The 18,312-nt window shown below is 37.6% G+C and overlaps 1 protein-coding gene across 2 annotated transcripts; it reads left to right on the forward strand.

Annotated features, from left to right (window-relative positions):
• Positions 1–302: 302 nt before the first annotated feature.
• Positions 303–18,295, forward strand: SPDL1 (spindle apparatus coiled-coil protein 1). Of its 2 annotated transcripts, none has more exons than XM_034067253.1 (11): positions 303–433; positions 2,073–2,248; positions 3,661–3,837; positions 4,143–4,337; positions 4,646–4,795; positions 5,384–5,482; positions 6,336–6,446; positions 9,006–9,146; positions 10,567–10,676; positions 11,712–11,899; positions 12,832–13,382. In XM_034067253.1, the coding sequence occupies exons 2-11, from the start codon at positions 2,090–2,092 to the stop codon at positions 13,380–13,382; spliced, it is 1,881 nt and encodes a 626-aa protein (XP_033923144.1). In that variant the 5' UTR covers positions 303–433; positions 2,073–2,089. The 2 variants fall into 2 exon arrangements, with proteins under 2 accessions (XP_033923144.1, XP_033923145.1); XM_034067254.1 differs by lacking the exon at positions 303–433 and adding an exon at positions 17,595–18,295 and having other exon boundaries at positions 2,088–2,248; positions 12,832–13,177.
• The last annotated feature ends 17 nt before the right edge of the window (positions 18,296–18,312 follow it).

The raw sequence follows: 18,312 nt of genomic DNA on the forward strand, positions 1-18,312 counted from the left end.
GAAGAGCTTAAAGATGTTGTATGTGAAACTGGAGGAGAGCAGTTTGAATAGACAGAAGAAGCAGGAGGGAACAAGCCAAAAATCCCCAAATAACCCTTAAAATTATGTGTGCTAGAACGAGGTGAGCCAGGGTGTACTTTGTTTACTTGTTTACTTGCCCCACAGGCCAGTTGCAGTTCATCTATCCTTTGGCAACATTGCCCGCTTGCCTGTTTCTAAGCTGACAGCTGCCTCAACTGCAGTTTGAATAAGATTTGCATTTCTGTGGGGTTTTAGCTTGTGATCTGCATTTTCATGAGACAGCCCCAGGCGTGAAGACTGTGCTGTAATGGCAGAGTGTACTCATCTGGACTAGACACAGTTGTGCTTTTTTCTTATTTCTAAAGGTGGAGTACAAGAATAAGTCAAGAAAGACTTAAATGGACTTCTGAAGGTGAGTTAAAAATATAACTCAAGTTTAGCTTAGTAAGCTAAAAGCTATTAAATTGCTGTGTTGCCTCAATACTGGTGTTTGTTCAGAAAATAAAACTGTTTTTAGAATTCTGTTAATGAAGTGATTAATACTAATCTTTTTTGCTAATGTGAATGCATGCCTCAAGTGGTTAACCTATATGCTTGAATTGATTCATCTTACTGTTTAATGTTTCATTATTCAATTGTACCTGGCCTTGCAGTAGTAATAATATTGTTTACTCTTAGTTATATGTATGCAAAATGCCTGTCTTTCAGTGGCTTACTTTAGCATAAGTGTACCAAAATAGTATTTAAGGCTTTGCAAAGGTTAGATGTGAAAAACTGGCTGTGGAGCCTGGCTGGATAAAGTGTTAGACTTTGATAACAGCAACAAGTGATGGAAAATGAGTAAACCAGAATTTAATAATTTCTGTCTTGTAGCTCAGAAAGGAATTGGCACAGTTGATATACTCCTGCATTTTAAAGTTATTTCTGTTTATAGGAAGCTAGGTAACCATGTAGCATAAGAGATAGCAAAAATAAAAAGTGAAGGCTGTACATTACAGTAATGACTCTTAAAAATACTCTTATGTATTGAGCTGTGAAATTTGCTCTTTCAATACCAGGATCTTGCTGACATACCTCAGAATATATATGTGCCAGTAAGAAATGGCAACAACTAAATTCCTTATGTAAAAAATCAAAAGCACAGAATAAGACCTTTAATGAAGAATTATGTTTATCTTTGAATTATATAAAATATATGAACCTTGGCTTTGAAAAATGAATTGCAGTGGTGTTCTGTATTTGTGTATCATTGGTGCTGAATGCTTTGTGGGAACTCTTGGACTTTGTTCAGAAGCCTGAGTTGATTAGTATTTTCTGTCTTAATAGGATTTGTTTGCAGTGTGCTGGTTTAGTAGGCTTGGGAGCAAGCAGTCATGCAAGCTTACGGTGTTAATTTAAGTTTAAATTTTTTTAATTGCTTGTTTGAATTTATTTTGACTAAGTTTTGCAAAATTCACCTTTACTTGTGTCTTCTGTTATGATACAAGAATAAAATGGATGAATTTTTGGAAACATGGTAGAGGTGGCAATTATTAAGTAGGTTGCCTGCAACAGGTTACCTTAGATTTAAAGACATGGAAGACTCCATTAAGCACTATAAACAAATAAATCTGTGTTAAAATTCCTTATCTTTTGACAGGTTTTCTATTTTTGGCTCTTTGCCTTTATCTCTTTTTGTAGCCCACATAATGTTACTAGGAATAAACTATTCTCATACAGCTGCCTAAAGGATTTTAAGTGTTATTTGTGTACACAAGAAATGCTATATTTAATTGTGGGTTTATTTCTAATACCACAGGAAATACTGTCAGCCATATACATAGAGTATTTTCAATGTTATTTCCTAACCTTCTCTTTCATACGTGGCAAGATAGCTATATGAAAGATTAACTCTGATTCTAGTGGGCTAGGAGATTGGTTTGTGAACAGGAGTTGTTTTGTTGCATGCTTGAATCCTGATTAAGGCAGGAAATCCAATCACTTCTTTCAGATTAACTGCTGTCACTTACTGCAGTGTATTTTTTAATCCTTTTTTGTTTGCTACGTTGAAGTAAGAAAAGGAAGAAAAATGGAGAGTGAGACCATTTTAAGCCTTAAAAACCAACTCAAGGAAGCAGAGAATGAACGAAGAAAGGCAGCACAATATGGCTTGGATTTATTGGAGTCCCAAAGTGAAGTTCAAAATCAGTTGGATGAAACACGTCGTGAATTGACTGAAAAAACAGAGGTGATGTTTTAAACTGAGTAGAAAAAGTAGTCAAGAACTTTGTTTTTGCTCTTTTCTGAATGTCACAGGTGTTTTAAATGCCTTTTAGAGTCTAGATTAGTTTTAATAAGCCTCTTAGTATAAGTATTTGTAGAGAGGGCTTTTCATCTCTTCTCTGAAGATATTCAGCATAATTTTATCGAACTGGGACAGAGTTTTGTAGTCAACTGTGCATCAAGCATTTGCTACCGTGTACGAATGTAAAATTAATATGAAGTGCTATTTTTGTCTTAAAGTATGTGGTTTGGGTATGTTTAGTGATTCTTGTTATGCTCTCCCTGTAAGCTTTGTATCACTTGAAGCTGTAAAAAGCACGCTGGCAGCAAGACTATAACGTTGAATTCTTGGGGTTTTTCAAATATTCTAAATACTGAGGGATTCTGATTTGTATTAATACATTTCTTTACAGCTCAGAAAAGAGTAGTATAGTGCTGAAATACAGCAGTATTACTTAGTCAACCTTATTCTTTATAGTAATTGTTTGAGAAAATTCTAGTCAGGAAAATCTCTTCCACTTCTTGTAAACATGGTAATGTTGATGTTTTTTTTTGCAGCTGCAAAGCACAAGTGATAAGAAAGCAGGGCAGGATCATACTTTTTTGCTGATAACCTCCTGTGGTAGCTAGTGTGTTGAGAAGCTGCATCCATAGGCTGTGATCCTATGTTATAGGCTGGAGCACAATTAGAGGCAAAGCTTATCTGAGCTATATCAGTTGGTAACTTCTAAGGGCAGAGGGAAGGAATTGTCTGCTTTCATGCAGTGAAACAGCATCTTGTGTGGGAGCCATGGTTATCCTACAAATTCCTTTGTGCTTTTGAATATGTGGCTCTCTTGGAGATCTGGGAGCCAAGATAGTTACCATGAGCACAAGTTTTAACAGTAGGCACAAGGGACGGTGAGAAAAGTCTGTGTACTCTTCTGTAAAAGTCTGGGATTTATTTCAAAGCAGTAGACAATTTGGATGTCTTTACCAGACATTGAAGGCTTGTGCAGTAGGGAAACACTGAATGGACTGTAATAAGTTGTAACATAATTGGGTTCGGTAGTGGTAGGAAGGACACCTTAAGCTCTCTCTACACTTCTTACACTCGTAGAAAAGATGCCCAGAGCCTTAGTGGGGGGTGCAAAGAGATGCATAATTCCATGAAGCAGAGAGTGTTGCACAACCAAATAAGTCATAAAATTTCAGGGCAGTTTTTCTTTTTTTAAAACACAGGTCTGACGATTCCATAAATGGGACTTTAACTAAAGGTTGAGTGAGCTACAAGTCTGAGGCATTTGGCATCTTGGTGCTGAGCATGTATTGAGTAAACTGCTCCCTAAACACTTATAAATATTACATCTAGCTTTATTAGTCTGTTATTTCTTTCAGAAATTTGAACAAGAGAAATATACTCTCCAGAGAGAAATTGAACTCAAGAATCGAATGTTGGAAAGCTTGAGTTTTGAATGTGATTCCCTTAAGCAACAGCAAAACATGCAACTGGATAAGCAGAAAGAGCAGCTTGCCAGGGTCTATGGACAAGAAATCAGCGACCTTAAAAACAAGGTTTGCCAACTAATATAAAGCTAAAGTGTTGCCAATAGCATTTTAAAGAATGTATTAAACTCATAATTGCACATTTACTACCAAACCAACTCAAATAATTATGTGTAGGAGCTTGCTTGGTTATTTTTTAGCAAACATCTGCATAGTTACATTGTTAATTATAAAAAATTGCATAGCTTATTTTCAAGAGTTTACTCTTACATCGTATTTCTAAGACACTTTCTGTGGTTAGAACAGTAAAAAGCATCATGTGTTGTGAGAGTTTGTTATAAAATGGTACTACTTAGTTATCAACTGTCTTTAAGCTGGAGAACCTGAAAGCAGAACTAGATGAAACCCGACTGTCTGAGAAACAACTGAGGCACAAAGTAGAGCATCAGAAGGAAATAATTGCCGCCAAGTCAGAAGAATTGCATATCATGTCTGAGCGTGTACATGAGACCATGTCTTCAGAAATGCTCAGTCTTCAGCTAGAACTCACTGAACTAGAAAGTGTGAAGGTGAGTGACTAATACTTCATTATTAGCAGTAGTGGAAGATAAAATCCTGTACTTTTGCTCTTTTCAGTTTTCAGTACTTTGTGTATGTTGCTACCTTATGACTGGCTGACTATTCAGAGAATGTGTACTGAACAAAATGGCCTTACTAACTATATTTTGAGGCCATACAACCTCTTCAAGATAATACTTGGTATTAAAAGTAATGCCTACTGACAAGGCTGTTTGGTTCACATGGTCCTGCTTTTCCTCATATTGTTTTAAAAAGACTTTATTTAATACTTTCTGTTTTGTTTTGTTTTTTTGTTTAGGCCAGTGTTGAAGAAAAACTGAATGAACTAGAGTACAGTAAAGAGCAACTAGAACTCATAAACAGTAACCTACGTAACCAGCTAGAGCGTCTACAGGGAGAAAAAGAAGAAAGGGAAAAAGAAGTTGTTTCTTACTGCAATGCGTTAGAGGTATTCTCTTCATGTCATTCAACAATGGTAGATGATCCCTGAATGGCACAAGTTGTGCCATTAACTTTTTAGTCAAGTGTGAATTTGGAGGGGGAGGATATTGGCTCATCATCTTTGGTATTGCCTCTTACTAAATACTCTGTTGGCTTTCTTTTGTGGAAGGCTGTGTATGGAGATCTGTGCACGGCAGAATTCTGTCTCATAATGGGACCTTCTCACAGGTCACTGATAGAATTCTGATTTTTATTTCAAGTTTGTACTGAATGCCTTGGAAAATTTTGTACTAAGTAGTAGATTTGTGACAAAATAACACAGCAGGACTAATAGTCTCAGTACCATTAGTTCAGCTGATAAACATCAAGTTTTCCTGAAAATGGGAATAAAGGAATAAAGTGGAATATTAAGCCTAATAGTGAAACAAAACTGATTGTCTCTTATTGACTAGAACTGTATGCACAGTTAAGTACCACAGTACAGTATAGTCTGCGCTAAAGACATAGGCAATGAAAGAGGTAAAATCACTTGATTAAATTCATACATGCATTATATCAGATGCTTAAATGGCTAATACTCTTTGCTTTAATCTAGAAAGCTCGTGAAGCTAATCAGGAGCTTCAGGTTCAGCTGGATCATGCAGTGCAGCAGTCTTTGGACCCTACAAGGAAAGGCAACTCTCTCTTTGCTGAGGTACAATTATTCCACAGATACCCAAAAATACACAGAGGAGAGAAGAAGTATTTCAGAAGTTGTTTTTTTTCCTTATATTGAGAATATTCAAGTATTTGTACTTGGTCTGGCCAGCAGGAGTCTCTGATCCTCAGATACTACTTCATGGTTGAACTGTCTAGGGACTGACCTATTGAAAACAATTCTTATGCATGCTCTGAATTTGAGGAGTTAATAAACTTAATGGAATAACTTAGTTACCTTGCTGTCAAGATAGAAGATGGGACTGAGAGTTCATGACAATTCTGCCAGCAGCTTTTAGCTGTTAGCAGCTTTGTTCAGCTGGTAAATGTTCTTTAGTGTAGAATATAGTATGTGAAATATAAGAAGATGCTGATGAATGCAGTCTTAAAAACAAGCTGAAAATGGTTGGATGTTTTCATGTTTGGGAGAATTTTTGGATTTGTTCTTTGAATAGAAGTTCAGCCACTGTTAAATGCAGAAGGAGTTATTTTGTTTTCTGGCAGCCCTCAGAGAATGGGTTAAATTAATACACAGTTCCAATGGACAAAATTATTCTACAGCAACACTGAATCATATGCAATGTTACTTGGATATCAGAAGATAAATTTGTTACACTTTAGTGCTTAGGCTTCAGCTGCTCCAGCAGTGTGTGCTCACTTTTATCTCAGAGGCATTGACAGTAGTGCATCATTTCTATGATTCTATGATTTCAAGTCTGCTTGCTAGAAAAGCAGTGTTTGCAGAACCAACATGGATTGCTAGGTAACACCTCCTTGTAAAACTCATCATCCACTTGACAAAAAGTCATGTTATCATTTTCATAGTAATAACTGTTAACAATGTTCTGTAGGTGGAGGACCGTAGGGCAGAAATGGAGCGGCAGCTGATCAGTGTGAAAGTAAAATATCAGTCCCTACAAAAGCAGTATGCATTCGCTAGAGAACAGTTGCAAAGAATGAAGGTATGACCATTACTGCAGTTCTGCAGGATTTCTTTGGGGTCTGACAAGGCGCTGCTTTGATGCACAGGATGGGGCTTTGGTTATCTTCTGAATATGATACAGTAGTCTGGGGGAGGAAAATGGGAGAGAAAATAAGTGAGATGTCATTGTGCTATATAACTTTTATGGTACGTCAATGTTTTTTCTATTGCTAATAGTGCTGCTACTTTATCCTGGAACTTCATGTTATACTGAAGGTGCTGTGTTTGCTCACTTTGGAATAGTTGTTAAATGGGTAAACCACAACTCCTGTTATTCAAACCAGCATTCAGTTAGTCTTGAAAATTGTTTTTAAAAATCTGATTCTTCTACCACATGAGTAGTTTACTTGTGAATTAACTATGGTTGCTAGGAATGAACATAAGGAAAAGGGCTTGTGCCCTGTCCTCTGATTACACCATTCTGTTCCCTCTGTCCAGGTTGCTTTCTTGTTTTGTTTGCCCATATTTTTTTCACTTTATCTGTAGTGCAAGAAAAAGTAATAACTTTTGTCCTAACTATTTAACTTAACTATTTATTTTAGACTCCCATAGGATGTGAGCCTGTTCGTTAATGCTGTTGAGAATGAGTTAGCAGGAGCTAATTTACAAGATAATGTGAAGGGGGTGCTGCAAAACTGCCAGCTGTTTCCATGTTGGTCTTGTGATTTTCCAGCTCAAGTGTGGATCCTTTCATTTGTTCAAATTCTGGAGCATACAGCTTGAGGAGAGTGCTTAAATATCAATAGTGATGATGAGTAACACTGATGATAGTAAGTCTGTGTTACCTGGTTTGTGAGGAGAAGTAGGTGGAAAATAATTAAACCAGACAACTACTGATGCAGCAAAGGAACTGTATTTCACTGAAATCTGACTTTGAGAGCTAGATACTTGAGGGGGTGGTTGAAAAGGATCTGTTTCTTCAGAAATGCTCTCCTTGTAACATGAGGGTAGGTCAGTCATACTGATTGAATGGTGTAAAAAACATTCCTAATAATGAAGATTTGCACCAAGAACTGAGGCAAATTGCTGTCACTGTTCTTCTACTTAGTGGTTTTATTTAGAATTTCAGTTTGTACTCAGTTCCTTGCAGTGTCAACACTGGAGACAGGCAGTTTGTCAAGACAGCTGTTTTGCTTACCTTGCTATCTTAGATCCCTCTTAGGATCCTCTTTACTTTGTGCTGTGTTATGATGTTAAAACTCAATCTGTAGTTAACTGATTGCTTCATTCAGCAGTGGATTCCCACAGTGTAGTTAACTCTTGTTGCAGTTGTAGTTGTCAGAATGCCTGACTTTGGTATGTACTGATGACTTCGGAAGATCTGGCTCCTGAACAGATAGTAGGCAGTGCTGTTGGGAAGGTTTTACCATGTCTGGTGTATTTTCCACAACCCACAGTATCCTTTATAGTTTCTTTAGAGTTTTGGGGTTTTTTGTTTGTTTTTTTTTAATGTAGATTAACTGCAATCTGCAGTTCTGCCAGTTAGCAAGTGGGCTTGTAAACAAAAGGGAAATAGGTTAATGTCTGTAAACTTGGGAAATGTAAGAACAGCATTAGTCAGCTAGTGGGGGTTAAATTTTTGCCTCACTTATGTCCTGTAGGAGCCATGAGGAGGAGATGCCTCAATCTTTCTTTAGCTCTAGTTTGTGTACAGGATCATTGATCTCCTTTACTAGATATAGGAGATCCTGTAGGGTTAATGCTCTTCTCTGGTTTTCTCTGTTAATCTGTAGTCCTAATTAGTTTGAGTTGGTCCTTTGCCTGTGATTTCTCCAAGTGTCCTGCAGTGGTACCTTATCCATACTGGCTGGACTGGGAAAAGTGCTACAGTTACCACTAAATCCCTGCTAAGTCTTTCTGTATTGCATTTCGTTTTGTTTTTCCACATGTTTGAACATCTGATGTATCACTTTTGACTAAAGGTATTAATGCCCTTGTACTATGATGATATTGTTAATGGCATCAAAAAAATCTGCTGTAAATGCAAGACTTGTTGATAAACTTCTCCTTTTGTAATGACAGAGGGTGTTGCCTTGCTTAAAAGGGTGTGTTCCACTAAAGGAACACCTAAAATTCTTGGATTGGTATTACAGAAGGCAAACTTAGTGTTTTCTATACCTCAGAATCAGGGTGACTAAAAAAAAAAAGGCTTTTAAAACTCATTGCTGAATTAGTGTGTTTTCCCAAGTAAGATGTTTGCAATAGATGCAATTTTGCTTTGATGAACAACTTGGACAGCAGTTGGTGACTTGGTGTTCATGGTTTGAATATGAAATGTTGTGTGTGTCCTCGACAGAATATTTACAGGTTCCTAAGTCAATATGTGGAAGGATATGACACCCCAGGACTATACTGTTCTGTGAGCTTTCAGCTGTCCTAAAGATTCCTAGTGTCATCCTATAGTGATAATTGTGAAGAATATATTCAGGATTAAAATGACAAGGCTTCCATACCCTAATTCTTCTGGGTAAGAGGCTGAGGTTTTCAGTTCCTTAACCCAGTATTTGTTGTAAAGGTTTTGTTTTCCTTTTTTTCTTAGCTGCAGATGGCTACACTGCTCCAGCTGAAAGGCTCTCAAGCAGATTTTGATCAGCTGGAACGCTTGCAGTCGATGTTAGAACAGAAAAATGGTGAGATACAAGATCTGCTTCTGAAAGTGAGGCAGCTAGAGAAATTTAAGGTATGTGTACTGTAGTTAAGTGAAGAAGTCATAATTGGAAGCTAAAGCATGAGAATAAGAATTATGAGACCTATCTGATATCCATGCTTATGTTTGGAAAGACTCTGAACAACTTCATTTGAACAAAGTTCTATTTCCCAGCTGGTGAACATACACTTCTGAAGCTCAGAGAAGCAGGAAATTCTACGCTACCTAGTCCCTGGTTTAGAAAACAATTTTTTCTGGGTTCCTGTGTGTAGCAACTTTGTATTTTACATAGTTACTTGTGTTTAAATTCAGCTATGTGGCAAAGGTCAGTTATCTGACATCTGATTTTTCTCTTGAAAGACTCAACCATTTCACCCTTCAACTGTGCGTTCTTTGGCTTTACCACTTTTTAGTTTCTCAGTTATGCTTGATTTCTGAAATGTTTATTTTTTCATGTTTCAACTTTGCAGTTGAAGTACACCCTTTTCCAGAAATAGACTTGCTTCATCATCCTCTAAAGCTATTTTTTCAGTCCTAGTATGAGAGTTGGTATCACCTTGTTGTATTTTTCTTCTTCCAAAGTATGTTACTGAGGTTGCTGTTTATACGGAGTTAAAACCTGTAGCTTTCTTGTGTGTATATATGTATGGATTAGTTTGGCTGTTTCTTATCACAGCTGTGACATGTAAACTTAGCATATTAGCTTATGAATTCTCTGTTCTGCATTTAACCAGGTTGGCATAAAGCTAGGCTTAACCCATTTCAGTAAGAAATTAGACTGCTTGATTGCTTTACCACTTCTGTATAAGCTTGAGTATTTTTTTTGTCTTGGTGCCATAGGTAAGTAGTGTCAAGAACTTAAATAATTGATTAAATAACCATCTAAAGTACTGGTAGTATTAAATCTTGAGTAGTGGTTGTTCAAAAAAAAAAAAACAACCCACAAAACAACCCCCCCAGAATGTTACATGTTACTGGTGTATTTTGTGGGGAGTTTATTGTGTTAATGGCATCTTTACTATGAACCAACTTTCTTGTTTAAGAGATGTAATTGACTTTGAGGGTTTGGCCATTGTGTTCCTTTGGGGTGCAGCTGCTGAAGCTTAGAAATGAAGACTGAAACGAAATCCCTGCAGGTTAACTAAATGGCCTTTATTTTCTAGTTGAAAGGAAGATAACTGGTCTTAGGTGCTACTTGAAAACTTCTGGGGTTGGCCTTACTTGCTCTTTGTATTTCTCTTTGGGTGAATGACAGGGAACTGTCAGTTTCAGAGCTATCTGACATTTGTAACCAGTGAGGAAGTACTTGGAGCAACTGAGCTCTCTTGTATGTTGAAATGCTCTATGATAAGGCTTCTCCATAGAAATACATGGAAACTGTCACCTGAGGACCTGAGTTAAAGTGCTTCTGAAAAGTCCCTATTTGACAACCTGATATTTTTTTCTTTATTAGACTTTGTATGAGAATATGGAAGAATCCAAAGCTAGTTGTAGTGCAAAAGGAGGGGAGTCTGAAGATGGTTACTATGTGGATTTACTGCAAATGAAACTTGACAACTCAAAGTAAGTACTTAATGGTCCAAGGCCTAGATATTGCTTGTAGTCTGGTTATATTCTAGCCACTTGGTCTTGTTCTCCCTTTTTTATTACTATTTGTAATCCACTGATTGTATGTGTAAATATACTCATTATCTTATTCTCTAATGCTGTGGAGCCATCCTATCTTTGATGTGGGACTGTGAGTTGGTTTGGTTTTAGTTGTTGTTGCAAAAGGTAGCAGCAGAACTATTAATTCTTGTTGCCTTCTGGATTTCTTGTTAATGCTCCAAGGTACAGGATAATTGAGAATTAAATAAAATAATCTGTAAGGGAGCTGTATTTAGCTTTTCAAGACTACAGGGTCTTTTTCTCTTCTGAAAAGAGCTAGCTAATAGCACTTAAAATGTTTATTGGACTTTTTAGTTGTGTTTGTTGGCTGATGAGTTCCATATCTGTCAATTAGGAACTCTGTAGTCTTCAGGACTGTTTTTGACCCCTCAGATTGAAATATTGCACAGGCAGAAGGAGGCAGTGGTCTGCTGTGGGAATGCCTGATAAGTCTGTTGCCTCACTGTGGTGCTGTTACGAGAAACTGGCATGATCCAAGTATTTTGGAATTGCCAAGGAATGCAGATTCAGTGCTTATGATGTGCAAGTTAATGGCCTCTGAAACAGAGGCAAGGACATGCACTGAGTATTAACATAACTGGTTTTGTGTTGGGTATTTAAAGTAACACCTCTGTGTAAAGTTTGTATTGTCAGTTACAGGAGTAATTATAGTAATTTATACTAGAAAACCCCCAGTGAAAGAGTGAATTTCTAGGTTATGGAAGGTTTCCTAAGCCGGCATACAGCTTTGTTTTTAACATGAGTTTTATCCCTGGTAACTAAACTCGCTGTTCTGTGTGAAGTTCAAGTGAAAACTTTCATTGTATTGAAAGAGGTCTCTTGCATTTCTTACTAGAGTATAATCCCAAATTTTATGTGCAAAATGCTTAGCTGACTTTGTACTGCTTTACTATGGTCCTGTATAACTCTATCATTTTCTTCCCACCCCAGCAAGGAAACAGAAACCTTGAAAAATGAACTGTCTTTGCAGAGGATGAAGGCCCTGCATGAGAGCCAAAGGGTTCTAGAAGTTGAAAGGAAACTCTTTGCAAATGAGAGGCATCTGCAAACTTGCCAAAGTGAAAATATGAACTTGCGAGTTAGGCTGGATGAGCTAAAAATGAAGTATGAACCTGAAGGTAAATACTGTTCTTTTGTATGGGAAAAATTAAATCTGGTCTTGTCAACCTTTGCAAGGTGAATGACATCAAACAGGAAACACTGGATTAGTTAAGACATGAACTAATATTTAAATGGCTGCCTCTGTGATAATAACCTGGTCCAAAACCCGCTGAACTGAAATAATAGTCTTATCTTTCTCAAGGACCTTATATCAGTATGTATACAAACACTGATATTGGGAGACGAAAGTGTACATGTTACAGTGTTCAGCAGTTTTATAGATAACCACAGTCAAGTAGGTGGGAACAGATTCTCAAGAGATGCTTTTCATCTTAATAGTAGTATCTGTTGATGAGAAGTACTGGGTTTCTGAATGCAGGCAGCTTGAAAGGAGCTTTGTACAGAGCATTTAGAAGAAAAACTGCTTAGTAGCTTAAGCTAATATGGATTAAGTTTTGACAGCAGAGGCTCGCTCAAAAACCAGCTGATGACCAGCTATGTGCAGAAACAAGGGAGTCGCAGCCGGTGGAGGAGAATGAATGTGGATCCAGAGGGGTGATCTGCATTTGATGCTTGTCCATGCCCAAAGGATTTAATTTTGAAAACCTAGTTGTGGAAGCTTACCTCAGCAGCCTCCAAAATAGAAATGATGTAATAGAGCATTCCCAAGTAGTGCAGACCATGTAATTTGAAAGCCTTGGTAAAATCGTGGAGTGAATGGGGAGAAAGAGTTTTGTCTCTTTTTCAACCTAATGTCTACTGGGCTGCTTACTTACTGTAACAGGTTAGATCAAGGACAGTCTTTAAGGGATATGAATTATCTATTAAGAATTATTCCAAGGTCTTTAGTTATGTGAAATGTTTTTTATTAGCTTTATTCTGAACATGTTGGTGGGCAAGTTAACTCCAGCTTCACTTGTGTACAAAATATATATTTCTTTTCTCTTAGAATTATTTAAAGGTGCTAAAATTAAAAAGAGGAGGGAGAAGACTCCAGTGGACAATACTTGTGAATACTTGGACAGCAAAAATACTTCAGTAAAAGAAGCTGCTCTTACTCAGTTGCCAAGTAAGGAAGAAATCAAGATGACTTCCGTGAACTTGGAGCAAAGTGGTGCTTCTCAAAAGAAACATGATTCTGAAGCAGCGCCGGTGAATATGGCTGTTCAAGTAATACAGAAATTAGTTGAACCTGAAAGAGAAAAAAAGAGAGTTAAAATTGAAGATAAGAATCATGAAGCCTTTACTTCATGTAGCAGAAGTGGAAGCAATTCTTTGACTTCAGCTGCCCCCAGGTCAGTGTCAGCTTCTGTCTATGGTCAAGGCAATCAGCACAGACCTGCATCTCTTTTCTTTCGCTGCATGAACTGTGCTATCCACTTCTTTATCTATTTCCTCAGTGTTGCATGCAGTGTAATTCCTCAGCTCCGGCTCCCTGCGTTGAACCTCTCAATACCTTTAAGAAAGACTAAGATGATGACTAGTAAAAGAGACTCTTGAAACTGTAACAATCTTTGAAATAACTTTGGTGCTGCTTGAGAATGCTGAAGGTGTGCATGTAGCATGACAGCGTGCCCCATTTCCTCTGATGTCAGAAATAGCTCTTCTGTTTTCTTGATCCCCCTCAGAACTATTGCATATCATGTAATAAAGGCAGTAGGTATCATGCTTCAGTTTCAGACTGAATTTCAGCCCTCATCGACTTCAAGATTTAGCTGAAACCCAGAAATTAGTTAAGTAATTATTAACCTGAATTAGATGAATAGAGTTTGCATTGTATGAGAAAACAGACAATCTACGATGCTTTTTATCAAATGACTTCCATAATCTGGATGCATGATAACTAGAAACACAATGGTAAATTAAGATGAAGTTTTTTCCCTGAACAGAACTTCAGTTTCTTCATAGATGAAGTAACTTCAAACAATAATTAGCTCAAACATTTTTACCTTGGTAAAAGGAATGCTGATTTCTTTTCTGTTTCTCAGCTGATGCTTTTGTATTCTGTTCATATTCATAATCTTTGTAAACATGTGTTTTGAGTGTTTGGGGTGTGTGGGTATCTGGGATAATTTAGATACTTGGAGCTTAGAACCTGGTTATGTCTGCTAATAGAAATAGTTTATTGACTCTAAAATGACAGCAGCTTAAGAGATGGAAAAGGGTATAACATATAGGAATTTGTGTGGTATACCCTAATCAGTGGCATTCATTTGTAACTGGATTGATACTTTATCAAATCAGTTATTGAAGGTTGCATTGGATGCCATAAGTAGTTTTAAAGTAACCAAACAGTACCATGTTCTGAAACAATCTGGAAAGAATATGTCTGAATTGCCACTTTAAGTGATTGTATCAAAGTATGTGGGGTCTTACCACCAGGAAAGATCACAGAGGTCAAATGTGGGAGGTGCAGGTTGAGAGACAATGCTGTATAGTTTAGTGATGGTCTTGTGTTTTGGTGGTGTTCTGTACACATCAAGGAACAGATAGCATGTAACCAGGGTGTGAAGAGTTAAACTAATTTCCTCCTGTTTCTTTTGGAAAAGAAGATTGAGTGTTTGCCAACAGGAAGTTGTTGGAAACAGTTTATGTGAAGGGAAAACCTACCAGAGAAAGTGGGTGAGGAAAGTATTTTGTGGAGTTGATGTTTGAAAGCAGAGTGAGTGGGGAAAAACATACTAGAAGGTGGTGAAGTCAGTTCATAAGTTCTAATCTTGGACCCATTGCTGTTGACTCAAATAAGAAACAAATCATAAATCAATGGATTTAAAAAGTAAAATCACCAACAAAACAGGAAAATAAAATCCACGTAACTCCATATAAGCTTTTAAGTTGTTTTCAGTGGTGGTATGAACCTGTGAAAAGCAAATCCAGGCAGAAGGTTCCATTCATATTATATGTTAATGAATTACTAACTCCACAGTTAGTGATGATGATAAGATTGAGAATTTACTTAATCCTCAACCATTATCATTTATTATGAAATAGGAAATCCTTATAAAATCTGAGTGTTTAAGAGGCTGGCTTTCTAAACTCTGAATCCCTGGAGTGTTCTGTGGTGGATGTGGCCAAATGCTAGATAGGAATCCTAGCTAAATGCTAAGACACAAAAAATATGGACAACTCGAGCAGAAATGGAGAAAATGGAACCTGAAAATGGAGATTTTGGGGAGGAAATAAATGTTAGGCAGTTGTCAGTGTTTTACTTTGTGATGCTCCAGCTGAGAAGGCTGTTGTGGTCGTTAGGGATATTTTTGCAAGTGGAGTAGTTCTTGTGCAGCCATTAGCCTAGCTCTGTCATCACTGACCTATGAAATGTGGCAGTGAAAAGTCATGATAACTGTGAAAGGATTGCAGCCTTCATTTCTAGGAAGGGCTTTTTTGAAAAGCTTTGTCATTTTTGCAGAGGCGATGATGAAGAAGTGTTCAGAAGTCATCTGTATGTACTGGTATGGGTGGCAGATTTCCGTATTTGAAGCTGCTTCTTTGCTGTTATGATTGAGTAAGATAAAGCTGGGTAATGGGGAGCTAAGAGTATTTGTCTGTATCTGTAGCACATATGTGTGTACTTAAAGTGAGTAAAAACTGGAAAACTGTATTTAGGTGGTGGTGCTGATTAGGTTATGGCATGTGGGTTTGAGAACATAGTACGTGAAGGTGAAGATTGAAATGTTAAGTCATTAATTGTTAATTGCTACTGTAGTTCAGGCAATGCGAAGGTTATAGGGAGTGATGGTTTGTGTTAGGCCAGCTGGTCAGCAAAAAGACACAATTCTGCACTAAAATTCTTTTCTTCATGTTTGACACTGAAATGCAAATACAAGACCTTGCTGGCCAGCTTAGTTTGCGTTTAGATTTGAGCTTGTTTGCTTTAGTTTGATCTCAAGAAGGGTTTGTGTGCCTAAGAGCTTATTTGCTCTTTTAAATTTAGTTGGATTATATATACCAAATCCACCTCATTTAAACATGGTCCAAATGCTTGTGGCCATTTGGCTCAGCAGGAGATGTGGATAACTGTTCTCTCTGGAGCTTTAGTCATGGTGTTCATCCTCACGAAGTAAAGCTCCCATCTGATGAAACTGCTTGATATTCCTCGTATGGGTAGAAGGAACGCTCATTACATCTAGTTTATTTAGTCTATAAGGTCAAAGCTTGATAGAATCATGTCATAGTTTCACAAATGGTTCTTTATCGAGTGAGAGTGTTTAACTGCTATCTCTCCTTTCTGATCCATCCCTTGCCCTGTGGTAACACTTGATGAAACATGCCAGTGCTGTTAAGGGGTGTCAGTGCTGTGAGCTGGCCTTGGTATGAGGACTGTGGTAGGTTAATGTCTTGTTGCTAGCTGCCCACCCAGCTGCTCTCATTCCCTCTCTTCAACAGGATGAGAGAGAAGAGAAGGTGGAAAAAGCTTGTGGGTTGAGGTCAAGACAGGGATCAATTAGTTATGGGCAAAGCAGACTTGGGGAATTCATCGCCAGTTCCAAGTAGTGGGACAGTGAAAAAGAATGGCAACTATCTCACCCCTGATCCCCAGCCCTTCTTTCCAGGTTCAACTTTACTCCTTCACTTCCAGTTTCTACCTTCTCCTTACCACATGGCACAAGGGGAATGGGGGTTGCAGTGAGTTCATAACATTGGGTCACTACTGCTTCATTGTTATCATAGAGGTTGGTAGAAAAGAATTAATCTGAAGGTGATGATCAGCTCTTTACTTGAGAATCTGTTATCTCTGTAAGCTCACTCATTTGTCCCTTTTCTTGTGATATATACCAGCCTGTGGACATGATCTGTCACACAAGACTAAGAATGAAAGAGGAAAAAATTTGCTTGTATCGTCCATTGTCACATTAAAGCTCAATGATTTGAATATTCAGGCATTTTTGAATACTCACTGTCACAACCTAAGGTTTTCGTAATGAAGTAGATTATGGTGATTGCTTACTGACTTAGAAAAAAGCTGTCACTAACATAAAAGTGTAGTTTGTAATATGAGATGGCTCATTTCATTTTCATAAGCCAATGTCAGTCCGCTGATAAAATCACTTCAGATATTTACTAAGGTGGCTGTAGTCTGAGGAAGTTAACTCACTGTTTGCTGCCATGTGTAACCATCCTGGTGGGCATTCAGAGCATACAAAGGTGATTCTTTTCTCTCTTTAAATAAGAGATTCTAACAGCTGTTTAATGCTATGAGACAATCTTGTGTTTCTGCTGTGAATTTGATTTCCACAGTTCTTACACTATACACTAACAGAATTACCTAATAACATAGAAAGGGAGTATTTTGTATAAACCCAATTGTGCTGCTTTAGAATATAATTTAGGTCTGGATTTTTACAGGAAATTCCTCCTGGAAATTATAGCTGCTGGGGTACTGTTTCTGGTGGCCTTGGACAGAGATGTTTTAAGATAGCATAGTGGAGGGACAAATGAAGAGTATCTACCACAGGAACAAGCTCTCCACCCCTAGTTAGAGCTGCTAGGGAAGCATAGGCTGAACTCCAGACTAAACACTACCCAGATTCAGATTACCAAGAATGGACTTTGCGCTTTTTTCCTTGTTTTACTCTTAAGCACTGCTTGCTCTGTCTTAACATATGTATGGTCTTGTATGCCAGTTGTCTTGTTGACTTTGCTTGACACTCTTATCTTAGCCATGTTTTTCAATAACAAAATATGTATTTAGAATGGTTGCTTTGCCTATAGGTTAACAGCTGAATCCAGCTTTGAAACTACGGAAAAAGAAGAGAAAGAAAATAAAATCAAAACAGAGAAGAAAATGCAAAAGAAAAAGTACACAACATTGTATGTATCTTCTAAGGCAACTTCTGAAACACAGTGTGCTCAGCAATAACAGTTCTGGAAGGCACCTCAAGAATTTGGAGTCCTGCTTCAGCAGGAAATACTGAATAAACTGATGTCACACATGAATGTACAGATTTGAAACTTCACTATTGATCTGCCCTGCTCTGTGAAGAGTATGGAGGCATTAATAAGAGATTGCACTTTTGATACCTTAGGGCATCCCAGAGGGCAGATCCCTGGCACCTGAAGTGGTACCTTGTCTTGAATCTTGGCTAAATTTCTAAACATTGTAGTAGTTATTTCTTATTTGAAGCAGTGTTATTCTGAAAGATAAGCTCTTGCTACAGGTCTCCTCACTTAAGACGGGTCAGCTCTGAGCAAGAGACTAGACAGCTTTGATACAGAAGTCAGCTAAGCCAAATGCTCCCAAAATTCTTCCCTCCTGGATTCAGAATTCGTAATGGTTTGTTTTTCCCCCTTATATGTAATTGTTCGACTTTCAGACTGACCTGATTGCAAAGGTGCATGTTAATCTCTATGTATTTTTGTGGGACAGTATTCTTTTGAAACTGTAAGTTCTTTTATCTGTACCAGTATTTAAAATAAACCTTTCTCTTTC

This window comes from Melopsittacus undulatus, chromosome 10 (assembly GCF_012275295.1).
Source record: "Melopsittacus undulatus isolate bMelUnd1 chromosome 10, bMelUnd1.mat.Z, whole genome shotgun sequence".
NCBI lineage: Eukaryota > Metazoa > Chordata > Aves > Psittaciformes > Psittaculidae > Melopsittacus > Melopsittacus undulatus.